We start from the raw sequence: 20,810 nt of genomic DNA, 5'->3' as shown, positions 1-20,810 counted from the left end.
TATGGGATATAATGGTCTTCCTATGGACTAGGCTATGAAGACTATGGGATATATGGTCTTCCTGTGGACTAGGCTATGAAGGCTATGGGATATATGACCTTCCTGTGGTGGAAAGCCCCAAGCTGAAGGGGAGAGTGATGTATCAGAATCATACTGCAAATAACTTACTCTAGGCAAGGAGGTGACTCAAAATCAAAGTTTGGGGCACAGTCAAGACACCAGACCAAATCACCCACTTCTTCTCGCTAAGGGCAGCCTCCAGGACACGGCTGAGGTACTGACCTCCTCCTTGGCAATGGTCATGCCGTCTTTCACGTCTCCGAACACGGTGGGCTGGATGAAGTAGCCACGGTCGGCGGCAGCACCTCCACCACACAGCAGCTTAGCCCCTTCTTGCTGTCCTGACTTGATATAGCCGAGGATCTTCTTAAACTGAGTCTCATCCACCTGTGAGAGAGACCAAAGTGATGGAGAAGCTAGAGCCAGGCCTCTCTCTGGCAGAGAACATGAAGCCAGACGTAGCCAGGAAGGGGACCAAGGTCTTGAAGAAGCAAATATAATACCCAAGAGAGACCCTGCATCTTTTACGGCCAGAGAAAGGCACGTCAATGTTTCTCTCTTTAAACTCTGACATCAACAAAATGGAAACACAAAAGCACAGGGGCTTAGGGAATAACGGCTTAGGGACTGGCTCAGTAGCAGGTGTCCTGTGCAGATTTGGCATCTGTACTCCTTCCAAGGTTTATGAACCCTGCATAAATGTGGGGCTCAGAAAGCAGTTGAAGGCTCATGCTTACCCCAACAGGACACACAGCTGGAACCCAGCATAGGAGACATGAACCCAGCCCCATCAACTCTGGGCCACGCCCCTTTGGCCTCACCTTGCAGCCGTGGCTGGCAGGCTTACCTGCGGCCCCTGCTCAGTCCGGCTGTCAAAGGGGTTTCCGACCACCCGAGACTTGGCCCGCGCAACGCTGCGCTCCACAAATTCCTCATACACATCCTCCTGCACGAAGGTCCGGGAGCCAGCGCAGCAGCACTGGCCTTGGTTAAAGAAAAGGGCGAAGTGGGCCTGCTCTACAGCCCAGTCCACTGTGAAGAGGGGGCAGCAGATAGAGAGGTGACGTGAGAAAAGGCCGCTAACCCCAGCACTGTTCACCCACACAACCCGAGCACGCTGTCAGGGTTAGTGCCTGGTGGGGGCCAGGGCCTGGTCAGAATAAAATGGAACCTTCTTCCCTTTGTGGGGACTGGCAACCGGGAAAGATACAGAAGGAAGTGTTCGAGAGAGGGGGAGAGGATGTGCTGAGGTATGGTGGCCTAGTGGCCTGTGGGTGATCAGTACAGGGCTCAGGCTGGCTCTGCTGAGGGAATGAGTAGGGAGAGGTCAAAGTCAGACCACAGGGACCCCCAAAGCAGTCATGCTGGAGTCTGGGCCCTTCCCTGCAGCCCCATAACCTACTGTCAGCATCTGACATGATGATGTTGGGGCTCTTCCCCCCAAGCTCCAGGGTCACTCTTTTGAGATTGCTGCTTCCTGCGGCAACCTGGATTAGGTGACCAACCTGTGGGGACATAGACACACGGTCTGCCATTAGCGGGGAAGAAAGCTAACTGCTCCTCCACACAGGGAGTCACCAAATCCCAAGAGACCCAAAGAGTTCACCTCCCAGTGCTGCCACTGGGCTCTAGACAACGGTGACAGTAACTAACTGGCTCACACATGGGCCTGTGCCAGGTACTGGCGCTTGAAGTCAGCCCTCCCAATGCTCTCAGAGGCTGGAATGGCTTAGAGATGAGGGGGCAGAGACTCGGAGTGGCCAAGCCGCACAACCAGTCACCTGGGTAGTCAACGGGGAGGCAGGACCCAGTCAAACTATGATGTGACCTCCCTCCCAGCTGAGTGTTGTCCCCAGTGTGCTGTGTACTCTATGAGGGCCAGGACAGGGAGCTTCTCACCTCCGCATACTCAGAGCCTGGCCCAAAGCTGGCCCACACTCATCTCTGGAGGGAGGCCTTTGAGACTGAGGGCGGGCAGTGTGTGGAAGGACCTGGTAGGTACAGCGGCTTGAAAATCGCCCTTGTTACACTACTAGTGTCCCCTCTTGGACGTCTGTGATTTCCGGGTTGGACCTGCTCACTTTTGGAAAGAAATGTGTTCCAGCTTCTAAGACAGTGTGTGTAAGGGCTCTCTGGGTCCTGGTCTCTGTCTGTCCAACATGGAGTAGCTCAGTAACAGCCCTGGTCCTCATTCATTCACTCGCTCCTCCTCCCTAAGCAGTCATGTTGGACGCCCTGGTTGGAAGCCTGTGAGCAGCTGGGTTCTCACCACCTCACACACGGGATGTAGAGGCTCGAGGAGGTGGGTTCACCAAGTATCAGTGACTGTCAAATGTCCCCAGCTGGTGGCAGTGCTTTGGGAAGCTATGGGACCTTTAGAAACCTGGGTCCAGATAGAGGAAGTGTGGGTCATTGGGGGGCGGTTATAGCTGAGTGGCATTTCCTGTCTTGTTTCCCTACTCTGCACAGACGTGAGCAAGCACCCTCAGGCTGCTGCTATGCCCCTCCCCATAACTGAGCCAACTGAGCCGTAATCTGTCCTTCCTTTAACTTGCTTCTTGTCAGTTCTTGGTCACAACAAAAAGAAAATCAACACAAGCAGTGGTGGCGCCTTTAGTCCCCACATTCGGGAGGCAGAGGCAGATGGATCTCTGCCCCAGCTATGTAGAGATCCTATCTCAAAGCAAGCAAGCAAGCAAGCAAACAAATAAATAAATAAACAAATGAGGGGGGAACCCTAATATGCCACGGCTGCACAACAAGTCTGAGCTGCTCTAAGGTACTACTCCAGAACCCAGGCCCTGCCCATGCCGTCTCCACTGTACGCACAGACGCTGTCATCCTGGTTTTGGTTACTGTTGCTATTTTGATTTCTTTCTTTCTTTCTTTCTTTCTTTCTTTCTTTCTTTCTTTCTTTCCTTCCTTCTTTCTTTCTTTTCTCTTATAGGATCTCACTGTGTAGCTCTGACAGTCCTGAGTCCTTGAACTCACAGAGCTCCATCTGCTTCTGCTTCCTGAGTGTTGGGACTAAAGGCGTGTGCCCTATTTTGATTTTTTTGAGGCAAGGTTTCACGTAGCTGAGGCTAGCCTCAAACTTGCTATGTAGCTAAAGTTTTCTTCAGCTATGGATCTTCCTGCTCCCGCCTCCTGAGTGCTGAGGTTAAAGCCACCATCCTGGTCTCAAAGGAAATGAGCAGGGCCTCTGGACACCTTGTGGGTCTCAGGGATACACTGGCAAGGCCTGGACCAGCACCTGGGCTTTCTGAAGCCAGCTAGTCCTGGCCTCCTTATTCCACAGGATGCTGATCCTTCCTAACAACACCCAGGGAGGCCAGCAGACCACAGAGTCTGAACCCGACTCTTCTGGAGGGAGCAGCTGCTAAGTGGGGGGAGCCTGAGCCGCCACGTTGCAACCTGAGATACCTCACCTCAGCGAGCCGCCATGCTGCAGGCCTGAGACACCTCACCTCAGTGAGCCGCCACGCTGCAGGCCTGAGACACCTCACCTCAGTGAGCCGCCACGCTGCAGACCTGAGCACCTCACCTCAGTGGATCCTGTGAACGCCACTTTGTCCACGTCCTCGTGGGAAGCGATGGCAGCCCCGGCAGTAGGGCCGAATCCAGGAACAATATTGACCACTCCAGGAGGGAAGCCTGCCTGTAGAGGAAGTCAGGAGACCTGAAGTCAGCCTGCTGCTCCCAGGAAACACCCTATTCCCCAACAGTGACCAGGAACACAAGCAAATGAAAGCCACCCTGTATGGCATGAGCCACCCTGGAGTCGAGACAAGGAAGCTGCCTGTGGGGATCCCTGTGAGGTGACAGCTCAGAGGAGTGGCTTTCATCCTTCAAAGGGTGTTGTACGCAGGTCCAGTGTGGTTAAGGTACTGAGGGCCGAGTCCTCTGGTTAAGGTACTGAGGACTGAGTTCTCCTCTGGTTAAGGTACTGAGGATTGAGTTCTCCTCTGGTTAAGGTACTGAGGATTGAATTCTCCTCTGGTTAAGGTACTGAGGGCAGACCTCCCTTCTGGTTAAGGAGCAAGCCATGCTAGGATATTTAGAGGTCACAGCAGAAACAAGCCACACACCTCCTTGATCAAGTTGGCCACATAGAGCGCGGTGAGGGGAGTCTGCTCAGCGACCTTCATCACGACCACGTTTCCAGTTGCCAAGGCTGGGCCCAGTTTCCACGCTTGCATCAGGAGTGGGAAGTTCCACTGTGCAAAACAACAGTCACCAACTGCAAGTCCTCCTCAGAGAGACACAGCAGGTGGCAGGAAGGGCCACTCTTGAGGCCCCTACTATTTAATCATGGGTTTGGATGACGCTTACGGTAGGTAGTTGATAGCGCGTGATGGTGGCTCGCACTTATTGGTGCCTTGTGAGTTCCTAATCATTATTTCCTCACACTCAATAGCCTGCCACTGTTCAGATGGAGAATGGAGCCTTAAAAGGGATTAATGATTTTGCTGGATCAGACTTAACCCCATCCCAGGTGACTTGCCAAAGCCTGTTTTCTCAGCCAACACCCAGTCACCTTCCAATGCCACCTACAGAACCCTACTTCGCAATGAGCATGGCTGGCCACCAGCCTCACCCCCCTCCAACTTTGACTTCCAGAGGGGCTGGTACACACCGGAATGATCTGCCCACACACGCCCACAGGCTCGTGGCGGGTATAGCTGAAGAAGTCGCCATCGATAGGAATGGTTTTCCCGTGGTACTTATCAGCCCAGCCAGCGTAATAGCTAAAAAAAGAAAAAAAATCCAAGCGTTAGCTGGTGTCTAGCTTGCAATACCTGGCAGAAAGAGAGATGCCCTAGATGGCGCTGATAACCTCCCTGGCATTTGGCTTATTCCCAGAGAGAAGTGGATGACCACCAGGACTGGCAACCCCTCTCCCCATAATTAAACTTTGGAGCCTCAGAATCACTTGCAATGCTACTGACAAACACCAGGTCCATGGCCAGAGCCTACTTCCCACTCATTCAACCACCTCTCTGGGGATGCGGTCTTTTAACTAAGCATGTAGATTTATTTACATGTGTCTGCTGTGCCAGTCCAGCACTGGAGGATCATGGGTATGACCTGGAGGACAGCAGACCCATCAAAGGCCAGCACTTCCCCGACTGGCCTTACCTCATGAAGTTAATTATCGTAATCACAGGAATACGGGTGACAGAAAAGCATCACGGCTGGGGAACAGCCAGTGTGCGTTCAAGGCATGTAATGGCCATGCCTTGGGGAAGGAAGGAAGGGGGAGTTTTCAGGATGAGGTGAGGCGGTTTGTAGAAGGAAGATTCCGGAAGTTCATAGGGTCTGCCACAGCTGACCAGGGTGGAGCTCAGGTTTCTCAGCCTCAGCACGTCTGACGCTTTGTTGTGGGGGCCTGTTCTGAGGGTCAGGTCTCACTCTGCAGCAGATGCTAGCAGCGCCTTCCCTGGCAGTCATGACCAGACCCACTCCCCCTGTGGAGGGCAACAGCCATTCGGGCACTGTGTCCACCTGCCAGCCACTGTTGGCACCACAGTCTGTCCACACTGCCTGTGCAGGTTCTGCAGGTTGCAGAACCTCCCCCAGGACCAATATTGCCATTCCATCTAAGGGGTGGCAACATGAAGGCTGGCCCTGAAGAAGCCATGTGTAGCAAGATAGGAGGAAAAAAGGGAACTGTCTCTCACTACTAACTACAATGGGCAAACCCCAAGACAAATTATCCTGACTTTTTGATCAGTAAGATGTCTATGATCAGACCAGAACAAAGGCGAAGGACTGGCGAGCCTTTTGGCCAGGTCAAGAGACTAAAAGCACAAAGTAGAGTGGAGCAGAGAAAAGACTCCTGGAAGCCAGGGACAACCAAAGACCAACACATCAGATCCCTCAGATAAACAGCCAGTTCCAAGGACTCAGGAATTATCAAACACAACTCAAGACAGACGAGAACATGAAGAGGACCAGTTCTGGTGGTTGGTTGACACAGTTGACAGGTTCCGGTCCCCGAGAGCCTTCTGCGTCCTTCTAGTTCTATGTCTACCTCCCAACATCACCCCCTCCCTTCTCTCAATGGCCAGAACTGGAAACAGGAGCCCATACCGGAGGCATTTCAGGACCATGTCCAAATCCACCAGGTAGGAGATGACGTAAGGCTTGCCATTGTCCAGGGTCTCCAGGGCCTGGCGAGAAAGCAAGGTCAGCAGAGACGTGTGAGCTCAGGAATGAAGAGAAACAAGGAGGCCAGTGACGGACGGAAGCTCAGGGTGGGAGTCTCCGCTGGACCACTGAATGTCATGGACATTTCCAGACCACTGCCCCAGCTTCTCGAGAGGCAGGGAGAGGAGAAAAGCCAGCTTCACTCATTTCCCAGGCATCACTAAACTCTGGCCTCTGCCAGATCCAGCTGGAGGGAATGCCTTCAGAGGAAGAGCGTGGTGACAAGGATCTGTCAGTCACATCCGCTACTCACGCTAGGAAGAAAACCCATCTCTCTTGCTCCATCTCGGAAATGCCAACCAAGGCTAAGTCTGAAGGCTAGGGAGGGGGCAGGAGACACATGGGGAGGAAGTGATAAGCCTCAGCAGCAGGGGGACAGTGTGTGCAAAGGTCCCAGGGCTCCAAGGAGTTTGGTTGTCAAAAAGTGAAGGGGCACAGCCTGGCTTGGCTTGGGCAGTGGAGCCCAGCCATGTTGAGGACTTTATCCCGAGGTTCTAAGAGCTGATGCCACGGTGTACCTGGAGAGTTCACTCTGGCTACCATCACAGAGAAAGGGGCTGCCTTTGGGTTCTCCCAACAGGGTGGCCAGGGTGAGAGCCCACCATGCAGAGGGGCTCAGGGGAGGTGACTGGCCCTGCAGACCGCTAGGGAAGGCCTGTGTGAGAAAAACATTCTTCTTTCCCTCCCTCCTCGGAAATCTGAGATCTGGGCCACACCCACCGAATCAGGACAGACACTGAGATTCCTCTGCTTGGTAATAGGAAGACTCCAAAAGTGTCCATCCATCAGATGCCATTATGACCTAGGGGCAGCAAGGCTTCTGAACGATCAGGGGATGCTATGGGCTTCTTCACCCGTGGGAAGTGAGGGAAAGAGGACCCAGGACTTACCGCCAGGTAGGTTCGGTCCCGCTCAATGAGATCGGCCAGTCGGTTCAACAGCCGTCCCCTGTCGGATGCGTCCATGCGGCGCCATGGTGAGCCCAGCTTGAAGGCTGCCCTCGCAGCCTTCACCGCCTTGTCCACATCCTCCTGTGAAACAGCCACCCTGGGAGCTCAGACCTCGGCAGTAAATGCTTCCCAAGCATGCCACAGGCCTGTCACTATGGGCCACTGCAGGAAACCATCCCCAAACAGTTCTCCAGGGCCCCAAATCTCAGCAGCAAACATACGCCTCATCAGGGGGTGTGTTGGGAAGATTCCTGGCCATTGGGAGTGAGAGACCTCGTGAGTCAATCCTTAGACGGGTCCCCGTGGGCTGGAGAAATGGCTCAGCAGTTAAGAGCACTACCTTCAGTGGGGGGCGGTGGTGGCGCACACCTTTAATCACAGCGCTTGGGAGGCAGAGGCAGGAGGATCTCTGTGAGCTCAAGGCCAGCCTGGTCTACAGAGCTATTTCCAGGACAGGCTCCAAAGCTACAGAGAAACCCTATCTGAAGGGGAGAAGGAAAAAAAAAAAAAAGACAGCCCAGCAGCCATCCAGCATGCTAATGTAATGGAGACTGCCACAGATTCCTATTTCAAATGTCTGCTTGGTGGTTTTAAGTTAGGGATGTGAAACATGTATGTGGTCATATTTCAGCCATACAAACACACAGAACAACAACTGTGTGCTGTGTGGTGGCACATAACCTGTAATCTCCACACTCGAGGCACAGCCGGAAGGACGGGCACAGTTCCAGGCCAGCCTGGGCTACAGGATGAGATCCTACCCAGGAAGCGCAGCTAGAAGTCACGGGGCCTCACCTTGCCCCCTTCTGCGACTTGGCAGATCACCTCTCCCGTGGAAGGGTTGACGGTGGGGAACGTTTTCTTGCTGACGGCGTCATGCCACTCGTTGTTAATGAAGATCTGCAACGAGAGTGAGAAAAGTCCTCAGGCCGGCTCTCCACTCCACGGACCACCTCAGGGGAAAAGGGAAAAACTCACGCAAACATGGCGGAGACGAGGAGACAAAGATCAGCAGCAAAGGGCTGCGGGTTCCAGGTCAAAACCACAAACCCAGAAGAAGGCTGGGAGAGTTCCCCGAGCCTAGCTCCAGAAATCGCAGTTGTTACGGAAGTCTACAGGTGAGAATGTGTCACAGACCCAGTCCAGGGTGGGGGAAACCCACTTTCCCTTAGAAGAACAGGAAAACACTTGTGGTCGTCTTCTTTATTATTTCTGTTGTTGTTCTGAGACAGAGTCTCTCTGTGTATATCCCTGGGTGTCCTAAAACTCTCTGCAGACCAGGCTGGCCTCGAACTCACAGAGATCCTCCTGCCTCTGCTCCTGAAAGCTGGGATTAAAGGCATATGCACCACCAGGCCCAGCTAGCCATCCGCACTCTAGAATGCACAAGCGAGGGACTCTGTGTATCCACTCAGCTCTGCAATACACACTATGAGTAATTACCAGGCCAGGCACTGTCCCGGAGAGGGATAGTGGCCCATGTCAGTGATCAAAGACGTAGGCTGGAGGCAGAATTTGGACTGAAGACCGAACATTTGTTCCTGGCTTTGTCCCCAGGGTCAGGGACTTCTGTAATTCCTGCCTTCTTCCTCACCTACAGGGCGGAGCCCATTGTAATTCCCCTCCCTAAGGTGGCAAGCCCTGGCAGCACCTTGGCATGGGGCAGGCACCCATGCTGACTGCAGTGGGTGATTAGGAATCCCAGGAGGCCAAGCTTTCTGTGCCATCCACTTGTTCTCACTGCAAGGCAGAGCTGATCACTGCTGGAATCTGGCCAGGTATGTGTAAACATGACCTAGACTGTCGAGCTATGCGTGTGTCATGTCATTCTGTATCTACTGATACTCATCTTAAGTAATCTGTTACTTTAATCCTAGACCTGTATAATTCCCAGTAAGGGATGTGGGTGTGAGACTTGAAACTTTAATACCTCAGAGCTGGGCTCCGGGTCACCTGTGCCATGCCAGGTTGGGCCCCTGGGCATGGTGTGACCTCTCCTCTTCCTCTTGGTTCAATATGAAGTGAGGGGAAGTGAGGATCTGAGGTAATGCAGAAGAGGACTCAGGGATGGGTGTGGGTGGCACAGACTCAGGGATCCCTACATGGCACGGTGGTACAGGGAGGAGTTAGGGAGGGCACCAGAGGGCTGGGCTAGAGGGCAAGGAGAACTCGCTTGATTTCCCACTGTCCCCGGCTCCTTGTCTACACTCCACAGCCTGCATTCCCAAAACAGTTGTCAGTATCAGCACCAGAATTCCATCTGTTCCACCACACACAGGAGGCCACCAGGGCACGGGGAAGCTTGGCTCTGGGCTCACATTCACACAGAACCAGGGACTTAAACCCAAGCTTTAGGATGCCAAGGCCTCATTACCGGCCCACTTCCAACTACAGTGTCCAGTCCTAGTCCGGGTCTGCCTACAAGGTGGGAGCACTTGTTCCCAAACGATCGCCTTAAGAACTAAGCATGGAGGCTCATGTGCATAACCCCAGCACCTGTGGACTGCAGTCTACCTGCCTCACACTGGGAAACGGGCAAACGAGTCTCAGACAGATGTGGACTGGAGTCTACCCGCCTCACACTGGGAAACGGGGAAATGAGTCTCAGAAGTCTGACCCAATACCTCTGGGGGCTGTATGAGGGGTCACGGAGACAACAGGTGTGCAGTTCCTTGCCATCAGCTGGACACAGGCTATCTCTTGCTGCCACCCTAGATGGGGCAGCCATCTACAACTAAAGATCACAGACCAAGAATCACCCAGCTTCTCAGCTCCTCCCGCATGACAGATACTCCATGAATTTACCCTGAAAAGATCCTCATGAGTAGTTTATAAACAGGAAATCGAGGGGTGGGGCAGAGAAGGGGAGAGACAGGGAGAGGGCGGTGGGCTGGTCAGACTAAGTGGACACCCAAATACATGCCCCACAAGGCCACTACATTGTCCCTGTGCTGAGGCTAAGTCTGGAATATGCTGTGTCATTCTTCCGGTCTGTTAGAATGACAGTCACCAACGTGTCCTTTCTTCTTGGCTGATGAAATCAGAGATTCCTGAGCTCAGGGTCCCCATTTCTTCCCTGCCAACCCCTCCCACCATCCCACTGCAAACACTGGGAGCCAAGAGGGGAGAACGCTCTCACTCAGCCCTGCTTCCAGAAAAATGCCTTCAGAACCACAAAAGGGCAGAGTCCAGGCTCCTAGCCCTCCTGGCCCCAAACCAAGGCCTGCCTTACATAACATGCTGAATCCAGTCATCATGACAGAGAGGAGGCTCTTCTAGCTCCCACTTTCTCTTCTAGAACACACAGATTGGGAGCTGACAGTCTGAATCTGAAGCAAAATCAAAACAGTGTCTACCCATGTCATTGGGGTTTCACAGACATTTCCCTGGCATCCTGTAAGCTCTAGTGATAGACAGAGCCACCACCCGTGCCAGACATGGGGCAAAACAGCAAACAAAGCCTTGGCCCCTCAGAGCTGAAGTCCTGAGGAAGAGGGGCCCAGTGAGCAAGCACTGGTAAAACTAAGGGGGAATAAGGGGCACCATTAAAGGGGACCCAAAGGGTTAGGTGTTGGTAGCACATGCCCTTAATCCCGGCGCAAACACAAAGAGTAAATCTTAAAGAAAACTAGGCTAGATGTGGTGATGCACGCCTTTAATCCCAGCATTTGGGAGGCAGAGGCAGGAGGATCTCTGTGAGTTTGAGGCCAGCCTGTTCTACATAGTGATACCCTGTCTCAAAGAGAGAGAGTTGAGGTTGTCTGGAAAAGGCGGGGAGGGAAGGGGAGACCTGAGGTATGGCAGCAGAACTGCTAAAGGGGCAAAGGACGCGGGGTGGGGGCAGCGGGTTCAAAGCTCCAATCGCTGGGAGTTACTTACTGGGGAGCAAGAGGCCTGGAGTAAGTCAGAGCCGTTACCACACACCACAGGCCTGGGGACAGCAGCCTTTCTATTTTGTAACTGCTCTGTCCTAGGCCTCATTCCACAGGAAGGGAGCTGAGGCACCTTAAGCATTTCCTGGTACAGATGGTTTATTTACATGAGAGGGCCGGGCCATGGTCCCAACTGCAATGCCGCCATAGTCATACCCATCATCTCCAAGGCAGGGTGGTTAGTGGTTAGGGTGGGTTCCTGAGAAGCCAGCTGACAGAGAGCATGGGCCTTCTCCACCTGGCACATGGAGGAGGCCAGGGAGCCATGAGAGTGGCCTGGGGTGGAAGACACGGGAGCTGTGGCTAGGTTTGCCAGGGCTGTGAGCAAGATGAGTGGACTCTGGAATCGCAGGCCTGATAGAGGACAGCTTATTCCAGCCACATATACAAGCAGCTATCATATGCCCTGGGCAATAAAAGACTAATTAATTATATTTCTCAGTAGCTGTGACCTGTGGAAGCAGGGAACTTTTAGAAAGAATTCCAAGTTGGTAGTTTTTGCTTTGTTTTGTGAGACAGGATTTCTCTGTGTAGTCCTGGCTGTCCTGGAACTCACCCTGTAGACCAGGCTGCCTTTGAACTCAGAGATCTGCCTGCCTCTGCCTCCTGAGTGCGGGGTCTTACCCAGCTTTTTGGGTTGTTTTGTTTGTTTGCTTTGGTTTTGTCAGTTGTTTTTATTAACTGTGTGTGAGTCACAGTCAGAGGACCAATTCTTGGGAGTCAGTTCTGAGGACTGAATTCAGGGCATCAGGCTCAGCAGCAATTTACCCACTGAGCCATCTCGCTGGCTCCAAATTTGCTTTGTTTTTAAACTAAAAAAGCCAACAATTTCATTTTCACATTCCACAATATAAACGACACTGGTGCTTTCTGGTCCCACTGCCTTCTAGAACTGTCTTTAATAGGAAGGACAGTGAATCTTCCTCCTCACCATGGTGTTTGGTGATGGAACAGCTAACACAACAGGATATCAAGAGCCCCACGCCCTTAGCTGCCAGTCAACACCACGCTGGAACAAGCAGGAGGCCTCATCGGCATATGGGTCACCCAAGGGTGGTTTCATTCCAGAAGCGGCACTATCAGTACCATCCCAAGAGGGACCTCTCCCATGACTGACTTCCCAATGGAAGTACGAGTGTCCCAGCAAGGGGGACCCAGGAGGTGGATCACGGTCCCTGTAGGACAGACAGAAGGGTTGAAGGGCTGTTAGACCTGGGTACGTAGTTCTGCAGGTGGATGGCGGCCTGGTTTCCCGCGGCACACAGCTACCATCCTGGGAATCCCTTTCAGGTTCTGATGTTCAAAGAAGGCCTCCTAGAAAGCCCATGATTCTGAAGCACCTCACTTCCCGTGTGGGTGATTCCAAAGAGTGTTTGGTTTGGAGAATTCTTCTGGCTCTTTCTCTCTCTTCTTTCTTCCTTTTTTATCTTTTTTTTTTTTTTGAGATAGTCTACATGTAGCCTAGGCTGACCCAAAACTCACAATCCTCTTGTCTCAGCCTCTTGAGTATCACTGTGCCCGGCACATATCAGCCATGCCCAATCTCACCCACATTTCCTTACTCTGCCCCCTCCCTCACCCCCTGAGCTATAATCAAACCCAAGGCCCAGAGCCTTGGGCAAGCATTCAGCTGCTTCTTAAACAGCAGTTACGGAACCTGTCCAGTGGGCATCTCATGTTACCTTTTGATATTGCAAGATCCCAAGGAGTCAAGTTCCAGATAAACACAGAATACCACACATATCCACACTCTTAACATCCAGAACTTCCTAGGGTTAGCTTGTGGTCAAGGCTAAGGGGGGCCAACCCCACCCCCACGCCACAGACTTCCCTGAGCTGTTCTGGCACTTGACCCCAGTCCTCCCCTATTCTGCCTGACCCAGGACCAGTGCTTTCGATACTGCCGTATTTATTGTCACCACCCGGGGGAGAGGGAGTTAGTTCTGTTTTGGAGCTTTCATTATGATATCGACGTTTTAATTTGACCCTGTACTTAACAGCCGGCAATTCTCTCACCATGACCCCTGACCCTGGCCCATTCCACCACCACCTCCCCGTCTGTTCTCACATTCTTTTCTGTCTTGTCTTGTCTTGTTTTGTTTTGTTTTGAGACAGGGTTGCTCTGTGTAGCTTTGGAGTCTGCCCTGGAAATCACTCTGTAGACCAGCCTGGCCTTGAACTCACAGAGATCCACCCGCCTTTGCCTCCTGAGTGCTGGGATTAAAGGCGTGCACCACCACCATCTGACTGTTCTCACATTCTGCTCACGTCAAGTCCCAGATACATCAGGTCCCCGGGAAGTAATCCTGTCTCCGGCTTCTTTGGTACAAAACCGTGGCGACTTTCCTAAACAACAACCATTTGTAAGTTCAATATTTACTCAAGGGTAGTTCCTCGCCAAGCGCGGCGCCAATGCCAGTACAAGTGCGGCTCCTCCCTGCTGATTTCAAAGGTTTGATCAAATGTTTCCTTGAATATTTACTTTTTTTCTTTCCCAGAGGGTCTAATCATGAGGTAACACACATGTGTTCAAGATAGGCAGAGCGGAGACCAAAGCCTGGTTTCAAACCTACAGCCTAAGGCCCTCCTGAGCCCCAGTTCTCACCTTTGGTGTAGGGATAGCAACAGTAACTGACGGCCTTAAAGAAAAGTAGCTGCACTGGGCAGTGGTGGCACACAGCCTTTAATTCTAGCACCCAGGAGGCAGGGGCAGGCGGATCTCTGTGAGTTGGAGGCTAGCCTGGTCTACAGAGCAAGTTCCAGGACAGCCAGCACTACACAGAGAAACCCTGTCTCAGAAAAAAGCAAACCAGCAGATGGGAAGGTTCGGGAAACAGCTCTCAGTCCAGGACCAGAGAGGTAGTAACGGTCGGCAATCAGGGTTGTTACTAGAGCAGGCACTGCGTCCAGGACCAGAGAGGTAGTAGGGGTTGGCAATTGGGGTTGTTACTAGACCAGACACTGCGGCAGACGCATACCCACACAGTCTAGACTCAGCTTGCCCACCACAAACATGACCGCAGCCTAGCCACCTTGCAGCTCAAGCGTTTTCAATAGACTCAAGCAGGCAGGTTACATGCAACGATTTCTGGTCCATAGTTTTTAAAATCACTGGTTGCCAAAGACATCTCCAGGCTCTGTGGGTCACCCTGGCCTTTCTATGAGGTTCTGGAGACTCAGTGGGAAGACAGTTCATATAGTCTACGGTGCTTTGTTTTGTTTTGGCAGGGTCTCACTCTGTGGACAGTGATGATCTTTTTGGGCAGAGTGTCTATCCTATCAGAGGTCCATCATCATCACTGGCACCATCATCTTTTCCTCCCCAGTGCCCCCACCCCCTTCTGAGCTACTCCCACCAGCCTAGGCTGGCTGAGTCCAGCAGAGCAGGCTGGTCTTGAAGTCTTGAATCTCCTGCTTTACAGCCCGTGTATCGAGACTGTTCCCACTTCTTCGTCTTTTACTACCTGCTTAGAGCAAATGCACTTTTAAACAAATAAAATACAGCCAAAGTCTCCTTGCACCCTTACCCACACAGGTGTTCCCTGCCCTTCCCTAGCCGCTCAGGAAAGCACCAGGCTCACCTCACCCTCCAGCAGGTCTCATCCTTCCTAACGCTAACTGACCCTTTTTAATGGTTCATGTTGTAGTGACACCCCAGCACCCCCCACCACACCATAAAATCATTTCATTGCTACTTCATAACTGTAATTTTTGCTACTGTTATGAGTCATAATGCAAATATTTTTCAGAGCTAGAGCTTGACAAGGGGTTCCCAAGCCACAAGTTGAGAACCACTGCCCTAGATGGTGTTCCCTCTTGTCTACTGGTGCATACTGTACACGGTGAGCTGTTGTTCAGAGGCAAGGCTTGATTAGTGCAGTTTTAATAGATTTGAATATCTTGTATTATGAAGAATGCAGGCCGCTTTCCCCCTTGAAGCAGTCTTTATGGTTCAGGATCGAGAGAACCAGCCCACTCCGCCAGCTACCACATGTGGGCTGGTCCTTCCTACACCTGGGACAAAGGTGTCCATTTTTAAGTATTGCCTATGTGAATTTTTTTTTTTGAGACAGGGTTTCTCTGTAGCTTTGGTGTGCCTGTCCTGAAACTAGCTCTTGTAGACCAGGTTGACCTGGAACTTACAAAGATCCACCTGCCTCTGCCTCCCGAGTGCTGGGATTAAAGGAGTGCGCCACCACGGCCTGGCTGCCTATGTGAACTCTTACACACAACTTCCGCAAAGGGCCTGTGAATGTTTTCAGGGAATTTCCGCCAGCTACAATTCTATACTGAGGGTGCATCTGGGTAGCACTGGGACTGGAGAGACGGCTCAGCAGTTAAGAGCACTGGCTGCTCTCCCAGAGGATCCAGGTTCAAATTACAGCACCCACTTGGTGGCTCACAACTGTCTATCACTCCAGTTCTAGCGGATCTGATGCCTTCTTCTGACCTCACGCAGTAGGTGTACACATGTACACAGATACACATGCAGACAGAGCACGCGTACACGTAAAATAAACAATGACTCTAAAGAAAATTATGTAGAGAAGCCTTCTCTAATTCCCTTCCTGGCTGTCAGTTCTCCTTCATCCCTAGGTATTGGATTAAGAGGCTAAAAAACAAAGACCCCAATTTCATGCACAGAAAGGTCCCAGTCTCCCCACTAATTCACCCTCTCCCTCCTTCCCTCTCTCTTTTTGGTGAATTTCTTTTAAAAACAGGGTTTCTCAGTGTAGTCTTGGCCCTCCTGGAACTCACTCTGTAGACCAGGCTGGCCTTGAATTCATAGAGATCCGCCTGTCTCTGCCTCCCAAGTCCTGGGATTAAAGGTGTGCACCATGGCCAGGGTTAGTTCACTCCCTTAAACACAAACCCCAAGTTTTCAGCACTTACACAACAGAAGGCTGATGCCAGTGTTCTACCACTGAGCCACGGCCCTAGACTGTAAGGGACTTTATCAGCATTGTAGGCTCAACACAGAGCTGTGGTCCGAGCTCATACACAGCTGTAATAAAGCTCAAGGCTACGGTGAGGGCTGAGGAGCACCCCACTTTGTCCTCACTACAACCCTACGATGTGGTATGACTTGACCCTACACAAACATCCTGGCTTTGTTCCATGTTGTGCTTTCATTTAGGTCTCTGTCTCTACTTCTTACTCGTGTGTATCCTAAGGCAGGGGATCTGGAATGTTGTTAGCTGGGCCTGGAGAGTCCAGGAAGCATCTGTTGGATGAATGAAGAATCTACTAGCAGAGGCAAGGCTAGCAGTTAAATGTGAGGTGGATTTGCACACCCCTTCGTTATTGTTTTTTCTTTTGTGATGGGTTCTATAACCCAGGCTGACTTCACTATGCAGCTGATAGTCACCTTGACTTTCTGAGCCTCCTTCTCCACCTCCTGAATGCTGGGATTGCAAAAGCTCACACCACTACATCTGGGTTATATGTTGCTGGGGCTCAGATCCAGGGCTTCCTGCATGGTTGGCAAAAACTCTACCAACTGATCCCACCCGAGTCTCACACTCTTCCAACTGAGCTCACCCCCAGTCTCAGCCTCTAACAACTGAGCCCACCCAAGTCTTAGACTCTTTCCCTGTTTCCGAGGCAGGGTGTAGGCAGACTTTTCTGTCCCCCCTTGAACTCCTGGTCCCCCTGCCTCTATACCTCAAGTGTTGGGATTAAAGGTGCCAGCATCCTACCTGGTTTTCACATTCATTACTGTTACTGGCACTTAGAACTGGTGAGGATGAGGCACGAAGCCATACACACACCCTTGGTGCCGGAGTTGCGTTTCTAGACCTTAACTGTTCTCCAAGTCCACAAGGAAACAATTAAATGTGAAAACGAGTTTTACTGACAAAGGTGTCAATTTCAGCCCCTAAAATCTGAAATGAACATGTGGGTAAAAGGTGCCTTGTTTGGAAGCCACGCCCATGGATCTGTTCTGGGGAAGCTGAAGCCACCTAACGTCTTCATCACTTACCCAACAAGTTTACCCTATGGTCCTTCTCAGGACAAGAGGCAAGAAAGCTCCAGGAAGATGGGCCCAGACACAGTCACTCAACTAGTGTTGCTTAGGCAAGATGGTGAGGCCATGACCCCATTCAGATGGGACCCAAGAAGCTTGAAGAGGAGCATCCCCCTGGGATGCCTGGGCCCTGCAGGTGCCCTTGGAAGCAAGCCCAGTGTCTGCAGAAGCAACCTCGAGGCCACACTGGCTGCTCCTTGGGGCAAGTGGCCCCAAGTAACTGTCATAGAGATATCCAGGAGCACAATACAGACAGAGCTCAGTGTAGTCTTGGCCCTCCTGGAACTCACTCTGTAGAACAGGCTGGCCTTGAATTCACAGAGATCCGCCTGTCTCTGCCTCCCAAGTCCTGGGATTAAAGGTGTGCGCCATGGCCAGGGTTAGTTCACTCCCTTAAACACAAACCCCAAGTTTTCAGCACTTACACAACAGAAGGCTGATGCCAGTGTTCTACCACTGAGCCACGGCCCTAGACTGTAAGGGACTTTATCAGCATTGTAGGCTCAACACAGAGCTGTGGTCCGAGCTCATACACAGCTGTAATAAAGCTCAAGGCTACGGTGAGGGCTGAGGAGCACCCCACTTTGTCCTCACTACAACCCTACGATGTGGTATGACTTGACCCTACACAAACATCCCGGCTTTGTTCCATGTTGTGCTTTCATTTAGGTCTCTGTCTCCACTTCCTACTCGTGTGTATCCTAAGGCAGGGGATCTGGAATGTTGTTAGCTGGGCCTGGAGAGTCCAGGAAGCATCTGTTGGATGAATGAAGACTCCACTAGCAGAGGCAAGGCTAGCAGTTAAAGACAGAGCTACTGCTTCCAAGCCCTGGTGTCCCTGGCAACCGAGTTTGCAATAATGTCACATCAACCCTCAGCAGTTTCTAGAGGTCCCTCCAGCTACTGCCCCAGGGCAGAGAGTTTGTGTTCTCAAAAACACTGAAAAGCAGCTGAGTGTACTGGCCCAAGATAAACCAAGCACAGTGTTCAAGGAGACAGAGTGTAGGGACAAAAGTGGCAGGTAGCCAGCACACTGTCTCCCACACAAGCTCATAAAAGCAAAGAACCAAGCAAGGCCACAAGCCTTAACAGTGCTCTTGATGGGTGCGCAGTAAGTTGCTCAGTTGTAAACTGGTCAATGGCACGCATTCCTATAGCGAGCCTGTGATTCCTGTGATTTCAAAATGGTGGTAAAGAAAAGTGCAGCCACCGGGGAGAATTCACTCCACTCCTGCAACCCACACTCCAAACTGAATCAAGTCTGAGCGCTTATGAGGACCTGAGATTCTGCCGTGGCTTCCGGTGAACATGAGGAACGAAGCTATTGATCCTCCTCTTGTGGTCATTTCGATTCTTTTTGATGTTGCGATCCTTCAAGTTTAAGGCCAGCCTGGGCCCTTTGGTAAGACCTTATCTCAAAGTAGAGGGGACTGAAGAGCGGAGGGTGTAGCTAGGTGGTAGGGTTTGCATGGCTTGTGCAAATACAAAGTGGGTGGGAGTGGCTGAAGCAAGAAGCCTGGGCTACCAAGTGAGATCCTGCCTCAAAATAACCCATCAGAACTGCCCTGAATGCCTTCCCATTCTACAGAAGAGGGCAGCCAAGTCCCACTTGTTGCACAAACAAAAGGAATACTTCACAACCAGTTTCTAAGACAACACTCCAAAGTCCTGATTGGGTAAGAACGGCCACAGTGCGGTTCTGACACAGCTTTTCCTTCTAAAACCCTGGCCCAAGACTGTGGGAGACGGGTAGGGGAGAATAGGAGGTATCTTAGAGAGGAGCTGGGACGCCTGGGCCTTCTGAGTGAACACATGACCAGGCGGGCGGGGAGCCGACTCCACAACACCCACCCGCGGCAACACCGATGGGGAATAGAGGCCCCCGACTGTCCCGGGCCAGGAGGATACACGGTGCGGCCATATAGGCAGAGGAAAGAGCATGAGCAAAGATCGTTGGGAGGGGAAACTGAGGCCGAGTCGCCCGCTCAGTCCCGTCCAGGGGCTTGCAGAGGCGAGTCTCACCTGGTTGCAGAAGACCTCAGGCTGCTGGTTGGGGGCCGGCACGGCGCTGGTGGCGGCGGCGGACAACAGGCGGCTCAGGCGCGGCCCGCGGCGGGCAGTGGTGAGTGCGGCGCGCAGCATGCTGTACTAAGCAGAGCTGAAATGAGTGGAGTTGAACTGAGCCGAGCTGTGCCGAGCCGAGCAGAGAGGAGCCTAGACCAGCCTGGGAGAGTGCAGCGCTGTAAACCGAGGCTGCACTTCCTCGCCTCGCCCCCGGCACCCGCCAATAGGCGGTGGCAACATGAGGGCGGGGCGGGAGAGCCTCAGCACCCCCAATGACCTGCGGGGTGCGACCCAGGCTCTGCAAGCCAAGTCAGAGATGGAGTCGTGCAGAACCCGGGAGCGGCCTGAGAAAGCTCTGCCAGCTCCTAAAGTCGTCCCCAGATTTCACGAATGCAGATATTCTTTGGACAGCTTGGGACTGGGCACTGGGGGTGCAGGATGGCACTGGCCAGAAAGGGACGCGGACGCTTGGCCCTCGTGTGGCCTTCAACCAGATGAAGGCTAAGGAGGAGGGCTGTGCGATGAGAAGTGTTTTGAAATGGGAGCCCAAGAAATGGGCGGAGCCCTAGGAAGCTGAGGCCCCGACCATTTCTGAAGCACCAGGCAGGAGACTGCAGCACGTGAGCTTCGCTCTACTCTGCTGACTCGCAGTATATTGCCACAGAGAGAAATCCTAGTAGCTAGATAAGGGGTCTGGGCGCGTTTCCTTGTGTGCCTCTGATTTTTAGCATTGCTAATGTTTATGACAGCTAAAGATTAGCGCAAAACAGGAGGGGAAAGTATTTGAGGACCCTACAGGCTGGGTCGGTCACATGACCAACCTTCCGTGCAAAGGAATCTGGGAAACTGAAAGCACGGTTAGGAGAAATTGAGATTCCTCGGGCGTGGGGTGGTACGCACTTACAGAAAGCAAAGATGTGCTCAAATTTCATTTCTCCCTGCAAACTGCGCAGTTCTGTATTACCCAGTCAGGTCAGAATGTGAGGTCGGTTCTGACCAATCAGAGGGAGACACAGAACCCCTTTGTTTTTCGGAATAAATCAGGAAACTGGGTCCTGGCCTTTAATCCCAGCCCTTGGAGGCCAAAGCAAGCAGAACTCAGAGGATCAGCCGGGTGGTCTAGCTCACAGTTCCAGCCAGCCATTACAGAGTGAGACCCTCAAAAAACCAGCAGGGCCTCTCAGGCTGTGGTCGCTTGTTCAGCATGGGCGAGGCAACCTGCTTCTGCAGAAGTAAACAATTTTGCCTAGCAAAAAATGTTTTGGATTGTGTGGGAGATCTTGAGTCTCCAGACCCGTTTCCTACAGGAAGGAAACTGTTTTCAAAATGACTCTAGCCTCGTGATGGTGGCACTGGCCTTTACTCCGGAGACAGAGGCAGGTGGATCTCTGTGAGTTTCAGGCCAGAGATTGAGCTTCAGGACAGCCAGGGGTGCACAGAGAAAACTTGTGTGTGTGTGTTGGGGGGAGGGGGTACTCTGTGTTCCATTGACCACATGTATACTTCCATTTAAAGAATTTTCTGTGAGTGACATTTAGGTGGCTTCCAATCTTGTGAGATTACAAA

General features: G+C 52.2%; 1 protein-coding gene across 1 annotated transcript in view; it reads right to left on the bottom strand.

Moving 5' to 3' along the window:
• Positions 1-19,743, bottom strand: part of Aldh2 (aldehyde dehydrogenase 2 family member) — a 23,429-nt gene extending 3,686 nt beyond the window's left edge. Inside the window, exons 1-10 of the mRNA XM_005344470.3 lie at positions 19,203-19,743; positions 8,016-8,120; positions 7,161-7,301; positions 6,154-6,233; positions 4,697-4,808; positions 4,149-4,277; positions 3,605-3,718; positions 1,463-1,565; positions 908-1,092; positions 283-447 (exon numbers count right to left, since the gene is read on the bottom strand). Coding sequence (XP_005344527.1) covers positions 283-447; positions 908-1,092; positions 1,463-1,565; positions 3,605-3,718; positions 4,149-4,277; positions 4,697-4,808; positions 6,154-6,233; positions 7,161-7,301; positions 8,016-8,120; positions 19,203-19,322 — 1,254 coding nt within the window. The 5' untranslated portion in view covers positions 19,323-19,743. The remainder of the gene's footprint in view (positions 1-282; positions 448-907; positions 1,093-1,462; positions 1,566-3,604; positions 3,719-4,148; positions 4,278-4,696; positions 4,809-6,153; positions 6,234-7,160; positions 7,302-8,015; positions 8,121-19,202) is intronic.
• Between the last annotated feature and the right edge of the window lie 1,067 nt (positions 19,744-20,810).

This window comes from Microtus ochrogaster, chromosome 2 (assembly GCF_000317375.1).
Source record: "Microtus ochrogaster isolate Prairie Vole_2 chromosome 2, MicOch1.0, whole genome shotgun sequence".
NCBI classification, from domain to species: domain Eukaryota; kingdom Metazoa; phylum Chordata; class Mammalia; order Rodentia; family Cricetidae; genus Microtus; species Microtus ochrogaster.
Note: the sequence above shows the minus strand (reverse complement) of the source record. Positions and strands in the feature narration are given on the sequence as shown.